Source organism: Chinchilla lanigera, unplaced genomic scaffold, assembly GCF_000276665.1.
Source record: "Chinchilla lanigera isolate Chin_1 unplaced genomic scaffold, ChiLan1.0 scaffold00054, whole genome shotgun sequence".
NCBI classification, from domain to species: domain Eukaryota; kingdom Metazoa; phylum Chordata; class Mammalia; order Rodentia; family Chinchillidae; genus Chinchilla; species Chinchilla lanigera.
This window is the reverse complement of record NW_004955455.1, coordinates 4000362-4016551: the sequence shown is the minus strand read 5'-3', so window position 1 is coordinate 4016551 and position 16190 is coordinate 4000362. Positions and strand designations below refer to the sequence as shown.

Sequence of the window (16190 nt, the reverse complement as noted above, 5' to 3'; positions counted from 1 at the left end):
TGTGTCTTGTTGTGGACATGCACTTCTGTGGGGATCATGATCTGCCAGAAGCTGAAAATTTTGTTTTCAGTTAAAGATGTGCACATTAAGTCATTTGTGTGTGTTCTAACGGGGATTGAACCCAGGGCTTTCACAGTGAGCTACACTTTCCGCCCCTTTCTGCCTTTTTCTTTTGGAGACCGGGGGTTGGTTTTTCAACCCTCCTGCCTCAGCTTCCCAGAGTGCTGGGATTACAGGTGTGAGCCACCAAACCTGGTTTAAGATTCTCAATGCATACTCATAAAACAACCTCCAAGGAGGTGATGCCACTTTACCCACTCCTGCCAGTAGTACACAAGCACTGTTTGTTCGTGTTCTTGACAAAGTTACCTTTTAGAGCTTTCAATGATACCAACAGCTTGCTGCAGCACGCATGCCATTGGTTTGCCACCACTGGCCTAGGTTCATTCCTCAGTATCAAAGGCGGGATGGGGTGGGGTGTCCGTGTCCATTTCTACTGGCATTCTTCCATGTGCCAGACATACAACCACCCTAACTACATCACAACTCTTTTTAAAACTCACAAAACCCCCATGCAGTAGGTATTTCCATTATCTCTATTTTATAGATCAGGAAATAAGTTCAGCAAGGTAGAGTGCCTACCCTTGATTCAAACCCAACTAAGCATCCTGGCAAACCAAACTCCTCAGAAGGGAACTCTGGCAGGAGGCTGTGGCCCAGAGAAGTACGGCAGCTCACCAAAAGATATTCAGCAAGTTAAAAGGCAGAACAGACATCAAAGCCTGAGCCCGATCAAGACCCCCAGGCCAAGCCTTCTTTACCCAGCTGACACCACAGTGCTTCTGCTAGGCCGAAAGGTTAAACTTACCTCTGTGTGATTTAAGAATGACATTTACAGATTAGAGGCCAAAGTTGAAGGTAATATCTCCAGCTAGGCTCATGCTTTGAAAACCAGAACTCTTTGGAAGTTAATGGAAGACTCCAAACAGTGGAGCCTGTCTTTTTACATGTTTGCAGAGAGCTTTGATGTGGGGTCAATGTGAATTCACTGAAATGTGAAGATCAGGTAGAGTCAACAAAGCATCCAATGCAAACGGCAGGTCTCAAGGCCAATTTACATTTATTTGCTGATAACTCTGAATAAACACACTTCAAACACAGTAGAAGTTAAACAGTCTGTTAGGTGGAGCCATTTCTTGCCAAGAGCTACAGGTGGTCTGTGAAGAGCTGAGCCCCCCAGTTCTGCACAAATAGCGAATAGGTAGACCTGGTCCTTCTGGCCCCTGGAGTCGAGGAGCTACTCCTTGTTCTCATACTTGTGCTTTATATGTTTCCACAGCTTCTGCATACAAAAGACAAGAACCACAAACTGTAACTTTTGCTCGCACATTTTACCCTACTCCCACTGCACAACTAAACAAACTTGGAAGAAACCAATGCTATGTTCTGATTAAAAATGCACCGTTGTGCTGGGCAGGATGGAAGCAACACTGGGCTTGACATGCAATTTTAAACATTTATAAAATACTGTGATGCTCAACATTATGTGAAGTAAGTAGAAAGGGATAATCCTGCTTCTACAGGAAATTAAAGCAGAGACTGAGAGAATGGCCCCAAATACAGTCATGGAGAGCTTGAAGATGTCCTGATTTTTTTTTTTTTAACTCCCAGGTATAAATCCAGGGACACTAAGTTGAGCCATTTTCCCTCAACCTAAATTGGCTGGAATTATCTTTCCTAAAAGCACAAGGAAACGGGTGGCATACAACAAGGTACTCAGACGCCTTTCCAGACTAGTAGGAATGGCCAGAAGAAATCAGTGCCCACATCAGGACAGTGGTAAGATTTCTATATGGCAGAGAGGTGCCCTGGCCATGGGCAGTATGGCATCAGTGGACAGAGCTCTCCTGGGATGTAGTCAGGTAGCCTCTAATTAAAAACACAAATTCAGGGCAGGGGATACAGCTCAATGGCATAAGCACCTGCCTGGCAAGCGCAAGGTCCTGAATTCGATTCCCAGTACCAAAAAGAAAAGAGAAACACAAATACAGTACATAGTAGTACAGGGTTATCTGTACCAGGCCTTTTCCAGTACAGCCCCTATCTAAAGATATAAAGCAGCACAGACCCTAGCAGCGGTCCTTACATAAAAAGTCTAAAAGGTGTTACTACTCCTACTTTATGCTCCCATTTTTTCCGAGCAATGCAAAGAACATTCTTTTTCAGTGCCACCCATCAGGCACTGTGGCACCGTATCTGTATTCACTGAGGTGTTACTATTATGGCCCTATTTCACAGATAAAACTGAAGCTCAAGAGAAGTTAAACACGTCCAACTTAATGCCATGGTTATTAAGTGACAACGCCTAGTATACCCAGGTAGGGCACTTTGATTTCATAGCCCCCACTCTTAAACACTAATACCAAGCTGCCTTGCTGGGCATAATGGCACACGCCTGTCATCCCAGCAACAGGAGGCTGAGGCAGGAGCACTGCCCCGAGTTTAAGGCCAAGGTGGGCTACATATTGAGTTCACAGCCAGTCTTCAGAACGACGCTGAAGCTACTTTTTTGTTTCTGTTGAGACAGGGTCTTGCTATGTAGCTCAGGCTGGCCTTGAATTCACTATGTAGCCCACACTGGCTCAAATTCTCAGCAATTCTCCTGCCTCAGCCTCCCGCGTTCTGAGATTACAGGTGTGCTTCACCACGCCCGGCTTGAAAGAGCAATTTTAAAAGGTCAGCCACGGTGCCTAAGGAGATGTCCCTTTCAAGGTCTCAAATCTGCCCTCACACTCTCAAGGGAGACAGGGGTCAAAGTTCCAGTGCTCACTTGCCACTGACCTACTGGTACTGCAGACCTAGTAAGTTCTTCCCTCTCGTAGCCTTTGATTTAGCTTCTACAAATGAACAAAGTGGAACTGCGGGGTGGGACATATCAATACGACCCTTGCAAAGTACGGCCTTCTTTTCTTTCTTTTTTTTAACATTTTAAGATTCACACCAGGTGAAGAGGCGAGACGGCATTCTCCGGACAGAAAACGCCCACAGTTTTTACCCGCCTCCTGGGAAGGCAGAGAGACTCCCGACCCGCTTCCACTCCCGCCATTCTCTTTCCGCCAGGCCCAAGGTCAGGACGGCCCAGGCCCTCACCCCGTCGTTGATGTGCTCGTAGATCGCGTCTGCGCCTTGGTCGAAGGCGCGCTCGAAGAACAAGGCGCCCACGGCAATGGTGAGGGCGAAGGTGGAAGTCCGGCGAAACAGCAGGGAATACAACCGCGAAGCGACAGTCGGAGAAGCCATGTTTCCTCACCGCCGAACTCCCGCCACCGCGCCTGCGCGGAGGCCGCCCTCGCTCTCCGACTGCATCTACGTGCAAGGCCTTATGGGATTGGTAGTTTCTTCGGATCACAAAGGTCATCGTTTTGAACCACAGAGATAACGGCTGACCTGATAAGTAGAAATAATTATCTCGTAAGATTTAAAGTATCACAGCTCAAGCGTTGTAAGTATTATTATCTTGATTTTCTTTTCAATTATTTCTTGCTCTTTGAAGACCTGAACTACAATTCCCAGAGGGCCTCGCGCTTCCTCCGCCTCTCCCCGCCCTGTTTCAGTTTAGCTTCCCAAAGCTTTCTGGGAAGGGTGGGTTGATACCCAACTACGAATCCCAGCAAGCAGTGCGCGACGTAAGGGTGTAAGAGGAGGAGCCTGCAGCCGTCCAGCCCCGAGGAGCCAGGTACCTTCCTTGGCGGGACGTCGAGGGGCGAGTGATACTCCTTCCCGACTCTGGCAGGCTTGGGCTCTGCCTTCTAATTCTCTGCGTCCCGTCATTTCCGAGTTGGGGAATGGGTGGAGGGGAAGGATACCTGGCCTTTCGGCGGATCCCCAGCTAATGTTTCGTCTTCTTTCCCTGCCCCGAGTGCAGACCTAGAGGTGACAAAAGTGGCTCCTGGGGGATGTTCTGTCCGTGCTTCCTGTTTCCCACACCTCCAGGCTTCAAAGTCAAGAACCCTGGCCTGGCAGACAGGCTACCTGGGACCACTCATGTCTTCTTGAGAATGGGAAGAGTAAGGGCTTTCGACTAAGAGGCATTCGATAAATGTTTACCCAGTTGCTAATACGGGCCCTGTCCTGTACCCCTTTGGTGCGTATGAATGAAAAGAGGGCGGGGCAGCGGCATGAGAATCCTGTTTCTACACACAGGTAGTGCTGTAAAGAACAGAAGATTAGCCGGTAATCCCAGCATTCGGGAGGCTGAGGCAGGAGGATTGTTATGAGTTCAAGGCCAGTCTATTTGGGGAGGACATGGTGGGTGGTTTTGTTTATTTTTTGAGGCAAGGTCTCACTGTGTAGTTCACAACTGACCTTGAACTATGTAGCTCAACCTGGCTGTTGAACTCACAGAGATCCGTCTGCCTCAGCCCCCCAGTAGCTGGGATTACAGCCAGCACACCTGGCTGGTGGTGCTGTTTTAGCCTGGGTGGCTGCACTGAGGGTGACATTTGGCTATACACATTAGTGATTATAGTCGCTGGTCGAACAGGAGGCTGTTGGTGCAAAGGTCCTGAGGTGGCTGCATTCCTGGGATATTTGAGGGAAAGTAGAGTGGACTGTGAAGAGGTGGGCTTGGATCAGCTCTAGTCTGGTCTTGTAACCCATGGTAAGGAGTCTTTTTTTTTTTTTTTTTAAATAATTGTCCTAGGAAGGCACTGAAGGGTTTTGAGCAGGGATGTGACAAGATGTGATTGACATTTTAATGTCATCATTTTCCCTACTGTCTGGAGAATGGACTGGAGGGGAAAGTTATTGAGGTGGATCAGTTGAAAGAAGATGGTGATTTAGATTTGGATATGGATTAGAGTAATGATCAGATTTGAGATGTATTTTGGGAGGTACAGCAGACAGAATAAGTTGGCATATGTGTGTAGCAAAGAAGAATCAAGAACACCTTACATTTTGAGCTCAACAGCAAAATCAACAGGAATGAATTTAGTTCTGTTTTGGCAATGTTTGGTTTGAGCTGAAGTGGAGATGTCCAAGACAAACAGGAACATGGCTTTGGAGTTTACAGGGAGAGGTCTGAATATAAGACAGGAGTCGTCAGGGCAGTGATGACATTCAAGACTAGGTACTGGACTCCGGGCCTGGCTCTACTTCTGATTCTGTGACCTAGATCAGGTCCAGATCCTCTGGGTCCTATTTTTATTCAACTGTAAAGAGCAGTAGTAATGCCTACTTAAGGGACTAGAAAGAAAAGTGAAATGTTCTATTTCTGGGATGTGATATCCTTTCTGTGGTTATTTACTACTTGCAAAGCATCCTGGTAACTCTCTGGGGCAGGAAGTTGTGAACCTGCAGGAGCTCTGCAACCATCTACTCTGGCTTGTGGGAAGTTCAGGAGAGAACCATTTAGGTGAGATGAGTAGGAAAGACCACAAAGAGTTAAAGGTGTGGTTTATTTTATTTATATTTTGTTTTGTTTTTTGAGACAGGGTCTCCTTATATAGTCTGGGGTGGCTTTGAACTCTTGTAGCCCATGCTGGCCTCATACTCTCAGCAACCCTCCTGCCTCAGTCTCCTGAGTGCTGAGAATACAGGCATGTGCTACCATGGCTGGCCTATTTTTTATCTTTTAAATTAAAATTCTCATTTTGTTTTTGTTTTTGTTTTTTTTCTGGTACCAGGAATCGAACTCACAACCTTGCACTTGCGAGGTAGGTGCTGTGCCGCTGAGCTAAATCCCCAGCCCCTAAAATTCTCATTTTGGAGTAACAATGTTTAAAAGCTTATTTTCTTCAGGCTATCAATTTCAATTTGCAATTATTATTCTATACATGAATCTATGAAAGTAAGAAAAATGACCTTAACTTTTCCTTTGATTAATATTTGAACTCAAGTTGAACAAACTAAATTCCTTTAAACGCTTAGCTCTTTTTACAGCTTAATTACATTCCCTTAAACATTTTAACTCTATTTATAAATTTAATATATTTGATTTTCTTTTTATGTGCTCTAGATGCGTAACCTAACAAGCACAATTTCCCCAAGGATACTTAGTTACTAGAGAAATCTAATTAATTAAACTTATACCGAATTTCAAGTTCTTATAAAGAGTTCAGTACTGTTTACAGACTTAGTCGAATTCTCTTATGTCAGTGGCTCTTGGCTGAGGAGTTTTCAAAAATGCAAGTTCCTGCTGAGGGTGTTGCTCAGTGGTAGAGCACTTGCTTAGATGCATAAAAACACACACACCCAGGACCCAGGCTCCATCTCTGATTTGAAATCAGAATATTATGGAGGGAGCCAGGCATGGTGGCGCACACCTGTAATCCCAACACTCAGGAGGCTGAGGCAAGAGGATCGACGCAAGTTCAAGACCAGCCTGGGCTACAAAGTGCGCTCAAGGCTGAGCGCAGGCCTGAGTTCAGGCCAGCCTTGAGCGTACTTTGTAGCCCCTTTTTAGACCCTGTCTAAAAAGACAAAAAACAAAACAAAAAACCAAGAATATTACGGTGGGTAGATTTTAAGGATGGGACACGCTTTAGATAAGTTACAGTTCCACAGGTGATTCTAATTCTAATATATGGCAGTGTCATTAATGACCTCTCAATCTAAACTCATAAATCTGCTGTCAATTATGGAGATATTTTATCAATTACCTATTTAAATTTTAATATCTTAAATCAAGATCACAGTACTTATGTGTTAGATATTGAGTATATCAAAATTTTTTCAAGGTTATACATACTTCACATTCCAAGAATACACTGATTATTATTTACTCTTCCATCTCTCTTTCCAATTCTTAATTTTTCTCGACTATAAGAAGGCCCTTATACAACAAGAAAGCAATTTTTTTTTTTTTTTGTCTTTTTGAGATAGGGTCTTGCTATGCAGTTTAGACTGGCCTTGAGCTCACTTTGTAGCCCAGGCTGGTCCTGAATTTGGAACGATCCTCCTGCCTCAGCCGCCCAAGTGCTGGGATTACAGGGGTGTGCCACCATGCCCGGCAAGAAAACAGTTTTATTGACTATAAATTGTGTGTTGCCTCAAGTTGAGGCTACATTTCAGTGAACTAAGCTTATTCATAATCAGATAAGACGGATTTCTAACTGAGGCATTGTCAGGGTCTCTGATAAGGTGCAAATCCAGGTCTTTGTCTGCTTGGAATTACTTGTCTTCAACCGAGCTGTCCCCAGCCACGGTTGCCTTTGAGTCAGGGTGAAGCTCACTGCTGCAGGCTTTTGTTTTTTAGGAGATATCTCTACTTTTAGAGAATGCTAGACTTGCTTCAGATTTCTGGGACCCCTCCAAATCTGCTAAGTCATAATTTCCAGGATTTGACCAAGGAGTTCCTACTGCCCGCTGGTACTGGGGACCCAGCCCAGGGCTCCAGGGCCTCACGCAAGTTGAGCAAGTGCTGTATCACTGAGTTTCACCCCTAGTGCCAGAAGATTTCATTTTCAGTACAGTTCCCGCTTGGGAGCCACGGAACATTTTGAGCATGGGTGTGTTGATCTGATGCAGCCCAGGGTAGGGCGAACTGAGGAGGCTGTGTCCAGATGTGGACAGCAATGATAGTGGCAACAGCGGCTCGGCTGGTATTTGGAGCTCAGACTAGGGACAGAAGGAGTCAGAGGCAGTTCAAAATCTGAATATCTGGTTCAGGAGCTTCCTTCGGACTATTTTATCTTTCCTGTTTGGAAGCTGGCCTCCTGGGACCTGTAACCATCTGATGAGAAACCATGTCTCTAGCCTCAGTCCCTGGAGCCCTGATTCAGGCTCAGCCAACCTTCGCTGGGTCTCGGGGCTGGGCCAGACCTGGTTAGAATCAGGGTTTGCCCTGTCAGTCTTCAACCAGGAGCCAAAGGAAATGTCTACCCATAGCCAGTTCATCCAGATGAATCAAGTCCATGGAAGCATCCATGGCAGGTAGCCTCTTGAGGGAAAAACAATAGGGTTTATCCCTGCCTGACAAATCTCCCTCTTTTCTTTCCCTGAAGATTCAAAAACAATCCATATTAAGTATATAACTTCTTAGAAAAATGGAGAAACACAAAATGCACACATGATCTTATTACCCAGACGTAACCACAGTAAATATTTTGTGTCCCGTTGTTTTTGTGCCTGTGTGTATGTGTACAGGGGGAGAGTTCTTTCTCCTTTAAAAAAAATGGTACCCTATTGTACATACTGTTGTGATAATGAACCATTTTTCATTTAGCTAAATAGAGTAAACGTTTGTCCAAGTGAGAGAATAGTTTCCTTTGACTTGATTTAAAAAAAAAAAAAATCCAGAGACAGCACTGGGTGTGGCGGCTCACGCCTGTAATCCCAGCACTTGGGAGCTGAGGCGGGAGGATTGCCTCAAGGCCAGCCCGGGCTGCGTAGTGATTTCAAGACCAGCCTGAACTACATACTGAGACCCTGTCTCAAAAAACTAACTAACTAATTAAATAAATAAATAAAAATTTTAAAAGTTCCCAAGACAGTCTCACTGTGTTGCCCAGGCTGGTCTCAAACTCTGGACTAACATGATCCTCCTGCCTTATCCTCCCAGGTACCTGGGACTACAAGTAACCCCTTCACCTTGATTTTGAGCAGCTGTGTGATTGAACCAGCGTGGCTCACACTCTGCTCTTGCTCCTTGCCAAGCATGGACTGTCTGTGGCTGTTGTTTTTCCCAGGGCAAGATGAGGACAACAACAGTACTGACCTCACAGGCTTTGTGCGTCATGGCATTGAGACCCCAGCCCCTCGGGGGACTGAGCGGTGTGTGTGGTGGGTGTATAGCAAGCAGTGGATAACTGTCAGCTCTTTTTACTGTTGTTTTTTTTGTTTTTTTTTTTTTTTATCTTTTTGAGACAGGGTCTCGCTATGCAGTTCAGGCTGGCCTTGAGCTCACTTTGTAGCCCAGGCTGGTCTCAAACTCGCAACAAAGATTCTCCTGTCTCAGCCTCCCGAGTGCTGGGATTACAGGCATGTGCCACCACACCCAGCATAGCTCTTCTTACTCTTAAGGCATTTAGATTTTGGTCTTAAGACAAGCAACCCTGCAGTGACCATTGGGGTACAGGTTAATTTTTTTTTTTTTTTTAGTTTTTTGAGAAAGGTCTCACTATGTAGCCCAGGTTGGCCTCAAATTTGTGGCAATCCTCCTGCTTCAGCTTCCTAAATGCTGGGATTATAGGCATGCGCCACCAGGCCTGGCTCGAGGTTGAAAATTCTTATCCAAATGCTTGGGATCAGAAGTGTTTCAGATTTCTGACGGTTTTAGATTTTAGATTATTTGCATAGATTTTACCGTTTGAACATCCTACTCATCCTACTTGAAATCTGAAGTGCCTAGAAATCTGAAACTTTTTTAATGTTTTGTCAACGCTTAAAGTTTCAGATCTGAGCACTTTTTGGGTTTCAGAACACACGCACACACTTTTTTTTGGTGGTACCCAGGGCCTTCGCATGGAGCAACATCCCAGCCATTTTTAATTTTGAGACAGGGTTTCACTAAGTTGCCAGATTCCTCAGGCTGCATTTGAATTTATGACCTTCCTGCTTCACTCTCCTAGAGTGTTGGGATTATAGGCATGTGCCACTGCCTGACTGGATTTCAGATTTTTGCATTAGAAATATTCAACTTATAACTAGATCTTTATGGTCATCTCAGATGATTTCTTTGGAGGAATTCCTGTTAGGTGTAGTTTCTCCTCCTTGGTGTCACTGGGCAGAAGATTGTTATCTGGTACTGTTACTAGCACTGTGTCTGTCAGCTGCGCCCCAGCTTGTACTCAGTGTACCTTTTTTGTGAGAGGAGGACTCTGGTGAGACGGAAGCCCTATGTGGCAGAGAGGAAGTGATGTTCGGCTGTAACAGCATTTGGCAGTAAATGTCTGGCTGATGAATGAATGAAAAGCGACCAGTGGAACCTTAGGGTTGTGCATATGTGAGTGAGAAGAGGGCCCTTAACTCCAGAGTTTAGGGACACGGGTTTCTTTGTACCTGTGGCTGTCACAGATTGTCAGGGGTTTGGCTTTAATTCATTCATTCCACTGTACTAGTTACCTATTGTTGCATAACAGATTATCCCAGAACTTAGTGACATCAGACAACAAACATTGATTATCTCCTGCTGTTTCCGAGGGTCAGGTATTTGGCAGTGGCGCAGTGGCTTCGCTGAGTGATTCTGGCTCAGGGTCCCTCAGCAGGTTGCATTTGGACGCTCAGTCAGAGGACAGTCATCTGAGGGCTGCGCTGGGGCTGGAAGGGCTGCTTCTGGAAACGCTTGCTCACATGGCTGTTGGTGGGAGGTCTCTTTCCGGCCACACGAACTTCAGTGGGTGGCAGCTGGCTTCCCCCAGACCAAGGGATCAGAGAAAGAGAGACACTGTGATGGAAGCTGTGCACCTGCCCTCGGAAGTGACGTATCCTCACCTTCGCTCCGCTCTCTTGGTCACACAGACCAGCCCTGACACAGCTTTCAAGGGTACTACACAAGGTGGGAAAACCTGGCTGCCACCTCCACCAATGCGCACTGAGGATCCCTGGGGTGCCAGGCACTGTGCTAAGCACCCAGCATGCACACCGAGTCCTTATAGTCAACTTGCAAAGTAGCTTTATTACTTCCATCTTCCAGATGAAGTGCAGTGTAAGTAGTTTACTCAGAGTTACGTGGCCTGAGAGTGGCGTGGATGGGACTCGGACCTAACTTGAATGATTAGAATATAGATGCTCCTTGATTTCATGGTGGGGTTACATCTGATAAACCCATTGTAAGTTGAAAATACTGTAAATAAAAAATTGATTTAAGATGCTGGGCATGGTGGCAACAGCTGTAATCCAGCACTTTGGGAGGCTAAGGCAAGAGGATCTCAAGTTGGAGCCCAGCCTGGGCAACTTAATGATTTAATAAGACCTTGTCTCAAAATAAAAAAAAAGGCTGACAGCCAGGCATGGGGCGTACACCTGTAATCCTAGCACTCGGGAGGCTGAGGCAGGAGGATTGCTGAGAGTTTGAGGTCAGCCTGGGCTACATAGTGAGTTGAAGGCCAGCCTGACTGCATAGCAAGACCTTGTTTCAAAAAAACAAAACAAAAACGGCTGGGGGATGTAGCTCATTACAAAGGCCCTAGGTTCTATCCCTAGCACTGAAAAAAGAAAAAAAGAAAAAGACAGGGGTGGGCATTTAATACATCTAATCTACTAAACATCTCAGTTTAGCAACATAGTGCACTGTGGAGTATTGGTTGTTTCCCCTTGTGATCCAGGCAGGATTTCCTTGCAATCTCAGCAGGAACTGTGATTCACCGCTGCTACCCAGCATTATAATAGCTATCACTAGGTGGACAAAAGATCTAAACTCAAGGTACAGTTTCTATTGAAAGCATAGTATACTGCTTTTAAACTTTGTAAAGTTGAAAAGTCACAAGTCTAACCATTATAAGTTGAAGACTATCTGTGTGCAAAGGAAAATAATTTGCAAGGATTGGCAGAGGCACTCTGTGACTTTGGGCAGTCTCTTGCCCTCTCTGTTCTTTAATCCTTAATCTGCCACCCGAGAGTGCATTACTCTGAGGATTTAGGGCCTGCATAGATTTTGGCCCTGGGCAGACCTGCCAAGTTAGAATTGCCTTGGTTAGCACCCCTGCCACCTTAGACGGCTGGGAATGGGATGCTACACCTCGCCCCAAGGAGCACAAGATACAAACGTGAACAAAGCTAGAGTGAGAGGTGATTACAGCTAAAAATACTGGGGCATCTGAAGGGTGCCCCTAACATGTGGGGGCTCCTGTCAGGGAAGACACCTACATCTTCTGGCACTTCTGTTGGAGCAGGGTCCTGGGAGGGCAAGCAGCGGGCCACTGCCACAGGCAGTTCTGATGCCATCAACTGCAGACGGCAGACATAGGTGGCACTGGGACATTGCCACGCTCCTAGTGGGTGTGCAGGAACGCTGTCCTCTGGCTGTGGTTTACTGTTTACCTACACTGGTGGTTCCATAATTAGAAGAAATGACAGGTGAGCTTGAGGGCAGCATGTGGTGAGCACAAGCCCTGGATAATTACAGCGTGCATCCCGACCCTGGCCAAGGCTGAGCTGTTGGCTTATTTTAGCCCTGCGCCGAAGCCAGCTCAGTTCCCCGAGATACACACAATGAAGGGAATCAGGAGGCAGATGAAGTACAAATGTCTGCCTGAAGCAGCCTCAGAGCAGGGCGGTGGACTGGGGAGAGAATAGGCGCTGGGGTCGGCCAGACCCCGGTGTGAACATGGGCTCTGGGAGGCCTCAGCTGTGGGGCCTCAGCCATGTGGCTGCGTTGCTCTGGCGGCATTCAGGAAGATTGTTATTATTATAAGTGTCATTGTTATCGACACTAACAATAATCGCAGCCGTTATTGTTGTCTTCCCTAGCCAATGGGATGTAAGCAAATCAGGAGTATTTCTAGTTGCTCATCTGCAGAATAGACCCCTTGGTATCTTCTCAGTGGATCTCCATGACTTTTAAATAAAAGAATGAAAGCTAAGTACTCAGCACTCAGGAATCAAATGTAAAACCATTTCCCCTTCATACCACCCCTTCTTCTTTTTTTAAACAGTACTGGGGATTGAACCCTGGGCCTTCACTGAGCTACATCCCCATCCTTTCTTAAAATTTTTGCCAGGCATGGTGGTGCACACATGTAATCCCAACACTATGGAGGCTGAGACAGAAAGATCGTTGCGAGTTCGAGGCCAGCCTGGGCTACAAAGTGAGCTCAAGACCAGCCTGAACTGCATAGTGAGACCCTGTCTCAAAAAGACAAAAAAAAAAAAAAATTATTTTTTAGTTTGAGAAAGGGTCTTGCTAAACCCAGGCTGTGTTCAAACTTGCTATCCTCCTGCCTCAGCCTCCCAGAGTGCTGGGATGACAGGCATTTGCCATCATACCAGCACCCAGTCTCTTTTCTTCCTTTTTCTACCACTCAGTGTCTACACTAGTTGCTCATTATTTCTTTGACCCCAGAGAACTGAAGTCAGATGCCAAAAGACAGCCAAGGCGGGGATAAGTCAGTAGACTCAGTCTCCATGGTTAGCTGCACAGCTGGGGAGGCTGGGGTTCTGGCGGAGAGAGATGTCCTGTGGGGAGGGGATGGCAGTGAGAGACCTATGCTTAGGGCTTCTCTTGACTTTCGCCTGTGTGCTCCTCAGTTTTATACCTGGATTGTGGGGAAGAGTCTGGGAGGTGCTGGCGTCATACAGAGAATAGATGGCCTTGGTTTAGTAGGCCGCTTGCTCGCGCGTGCACAAGCCATAGTGGCTCCTAGAGCAGCCAGCCCCTGTTTTAGGGTCCGGGGGGCAGCCACTGGACAGACACAGGTGTCTGCCGTGAAGGAGCCTGTGTTGTAGTCAGGGAAGTAGGCCCTCCAGACAGGAGGTCTGCATGCGAGGAGGTGAGACACGCTATGGAAAACAGCTGAGTGTAAGAGAGGCAGAGGTACCTGCGGCATCGGTTTTGACCACAATTTTAAATCAAGTGGTCCGAGTGTGCTCACTGAGGATGAAGGAATAAGTGCCTGGTGGTGACAGTAACCACTGTAGTGCCCCATTCTTTGAGCGCTAACTACATACTAGGCACCCTAGTGTCCTTTAGTCAGCCCTCTGTATCTGTAGGTTCCTTACCTGTGGATTCAGCCAAACTCAGATCAAAAATATCCAGGAAAAAAAAAAGTACTGAGTATGTACATACTTTTTGTTGTCCTCATTCCCTAAACAATACAGAATAACAGCTTCCCATAGTGTTTACATTGTATTAGGTGTTAAAAACAAAATTAGGTATAGTAAACAATCTAGACGTGATTTAAATTATATGCGAGGATATGTGTAGGTTATATGCAAATACTCTGCTATTTTATACAAAGGACGTGCGCTTTGGGGAATTTTAGTACCCATGGGGGTCCTGGAGCCAATCCCTCATGGACACCAAGGGATGGCTCTACTACCTCAGTAAATCAGCAGCAGCTGTAGGATTCTTGTTTTATAGCTAAGGACAGACTCAGGGACTAAGAATAACTTTCTGAGGTCACCCAGGTATAAGTGACAAGGCTGGAATTTGAATCCAGACCTGTGTGACCCCAGAGGCTTGTCCCAATAGCTTGCCGCGTGCCCCTTAGCCGTGAGGATTTGGCCCTGGCACCTGGCATCTGGCAAAGCTCTGGGGGGCCAGCAGATGCTGTTGAAACCATGGACACAGTTCCTGGGAGTGGGCTTGTGGCGCTGTGTTCCTAGCAGGGAAGTGGGGCCGGATCCTTCTGTGTTCAGGACAGGGACACACACACTGCTGAATGTGCCGCCCTCAGAGAATGAGCATGAATCACAGCAGAGAAGGCCAGCTTAGTCAGCTCCCCGTGCTGGTGTCTGAGCCCCATCTAGACACACTCCACACTCCACCTGCACTCTGCCTACCTGGGTGGGTAGACGGCACCATCCTGGGCATGTTGTCATATGACTACTGGGTATTAGAACTGCAGAGGTGCCCAGAGATCACCAGGTCCTGGACCTTTCCTGACGCCCACACGAGTCAGGGCTGTTGAGTGTGAGGGTGCAGCTTGTGCCTTGTCCAAGGACACCTGGCTGAGGAGCTGAAGTCTAGCCAACATCCTGCCTGCCAAGATGTGTATCTGCAAAACGCTGTATCTGTCCAGAGGGTTCTGCAGACTGCACCGTCTCCTAATGTGTGCCCAGGCCCTGGAGTGGCAGGCAGTTGGGTCAGGAGCCCTAGAAGCTCGCGCCTGAGGAGGTCACCTTCCCAAAGGCCAGCTCCTGCCCAGGGTGGGGCTTTAGGCACCTGGATGTGGAGGCAGGCCCGTGAAGCAGCCCCTAACACCACCCCCTGGGCTCTGCAGAGCTGTTGTGCAGAGTGGAGCTCTTGGTCCACCACGGGGCCTGAGGCTTCGGTCTCACATCGGCCTTTTGTGCTGTGGACTTGGGGCAGCTCACTTCCCCTCTCCTGGCCTCACTTTCCTGATCTGTAACGTGGACGAGCTGATCGTAACGGTCCCTTGAGCACTGACAGCCTGCTTCTTGCCTGAGCCTCTGTGTTCCAGAGGCTGATAAGAATGATGGGGAAGAGGCCCAGTGTTTCTTGAGGGCCTCCTAGGGGCCTGGCTCTACGCAGTGTGTATATGGATGTCTGACTCCCACAGCAACTTCCTGAGGGCTGCACTGATACTCTCCCAGATTTTATAGCAGGAAACTGAGGCCAGAAGTTAGTTAATGGCCAAGATCATTGACTTAGAAAGCAGTAGCACTTGGATTTAAACCCTGACCTTCACTCCAGAGTTCAACTCTTGTTTTGTTTTGTTTTGTTTTGTTTTGTTTTGTTTTGTTTTGTTTTGAGTCAGGGTCTCACTTTGTAGTGCAGGCTGACCTTGAACTCACTGCAGTCCTCCTGCCTCAGCTTCCTGAGGGCTGGGATTACAGCCATGTGCCACCATACCTGGCTCCTGAGTTCAACTCTTGACCCCTTTTTCCCAAGACATGTAGACTAGGCTGTTGCAGGCCCTGGTGCTCAGTTCTATCCCCAGAAATAGTGAGTGGGTTGAAGGTACCATCCTGGGTATCTTCTCATATGACCACTGGATATTAGAACTGCAGAGGCTGTTAGAGATGACCAGGTCCAGCCACCCTCCTGCTGCTTCACACATAGGAAAACTGAAGCTCAGAAAGGGTGATAGCCACAGCCTCACCTGGCAGAGGTGAAGTTATGCCACTAGAAAGCAGCCAAGATGGGTTTAAAATGCAAACAGCAACACCCACCCTCCTGATCATGCAACCAAAATCTCTGAACACGGGGTCCTGTAGACCTCTCCAGGATGACCAAACATTTTCCAAGGGCCAGATGAGGGATGGGCAAAAGAGGTGTGCGTGGGCAGCTGTGGCCCTCGGCAGAGGCTGAGAAGGTGAGGACATAAGTGGAAACATTGACTGGTTTGCCCCCACATGTGTGTATGTGTGTGTGCAGGAGGAGAATACACACACACGCACGGCCCAGCACTAAGAGGCTCATCATCGGGTTGGTAGTATGGCTGAGCAGGCAGGCAGAGGGGCGTGTGACCTCAATTTTCTGGTGGGTTGGTGTTTCCGACAGTTTGTATGGTGGCGTGAACAGGGTTTCCTACCCTGAGACCTGTTCTGCCCTCCCCTCACATGTGATG

At 47.2% G+C, this 16190-nt stretch overlaps 2 protein-coding genes across 3 annotated transcripts in view; one reads left to right on the top strand and one right to left on the bottom strand.

The window, feature by feature from the left end:
• Positions 1–1103: 1103 nt before the first annotated feature.
• Positions 1104–3355, bottom strand: LOC102011733 (cytochrome b-c1 complex subunit 9). The gene is made up of 2 exons (XM_005396224.2): positions 3151–3355; positions 1104–1342 (listed from the first exon to the last, which is right to left on the bottom strand). Exons 1-2 carry the CDS (start codon positions 3298–3300, stop codon positions 1298–1300), a joined length of 195 nt encoding a protein of 64 aa, XP_005396281.1. The 5' UTR covers positions 3301–3355; the 3' UTR covers positions 1104–1297.
• A 58-nt stretch (positions 3356–3413) lies between these two features.
• The window catches only part of Zmat5 (zinc finger, matrin-type 5), a 31386-nt gene continuing 18609 nt past the window's right edge, over positions 3414–16190 (top strand). Inside the window, exon 1 of one of the 2 annotated variants that reach the window (XM_005396223.2) lies at positions 3414–3502. The gene's annotated coding sequence lies outside the window, so the exon portion shown is untranslated. Of the gene's footprint in view, positions 3503–3626; positions 3737–16190 lie in introns of those variants that run through there. The other variant, XM_005396222.1, reaches the window with a different exon arrangement.

Coding starts and splice junctions, on each gene's coding strand:
- LOC102011733 (XM_005396224.2), bottom strand. CDS start 3,300: ATGGCTTCTCCGACTGTCGCTTCGCGGTTGTATTCCCTGCTGTTTCGC. Junction 1,343..3,150: donor ACGAGCACATCAACGACGGG/GTGAGGGCCTGG, acceptor TTTTGTATGCAG/AAGCTGTGGAAACATATAAA.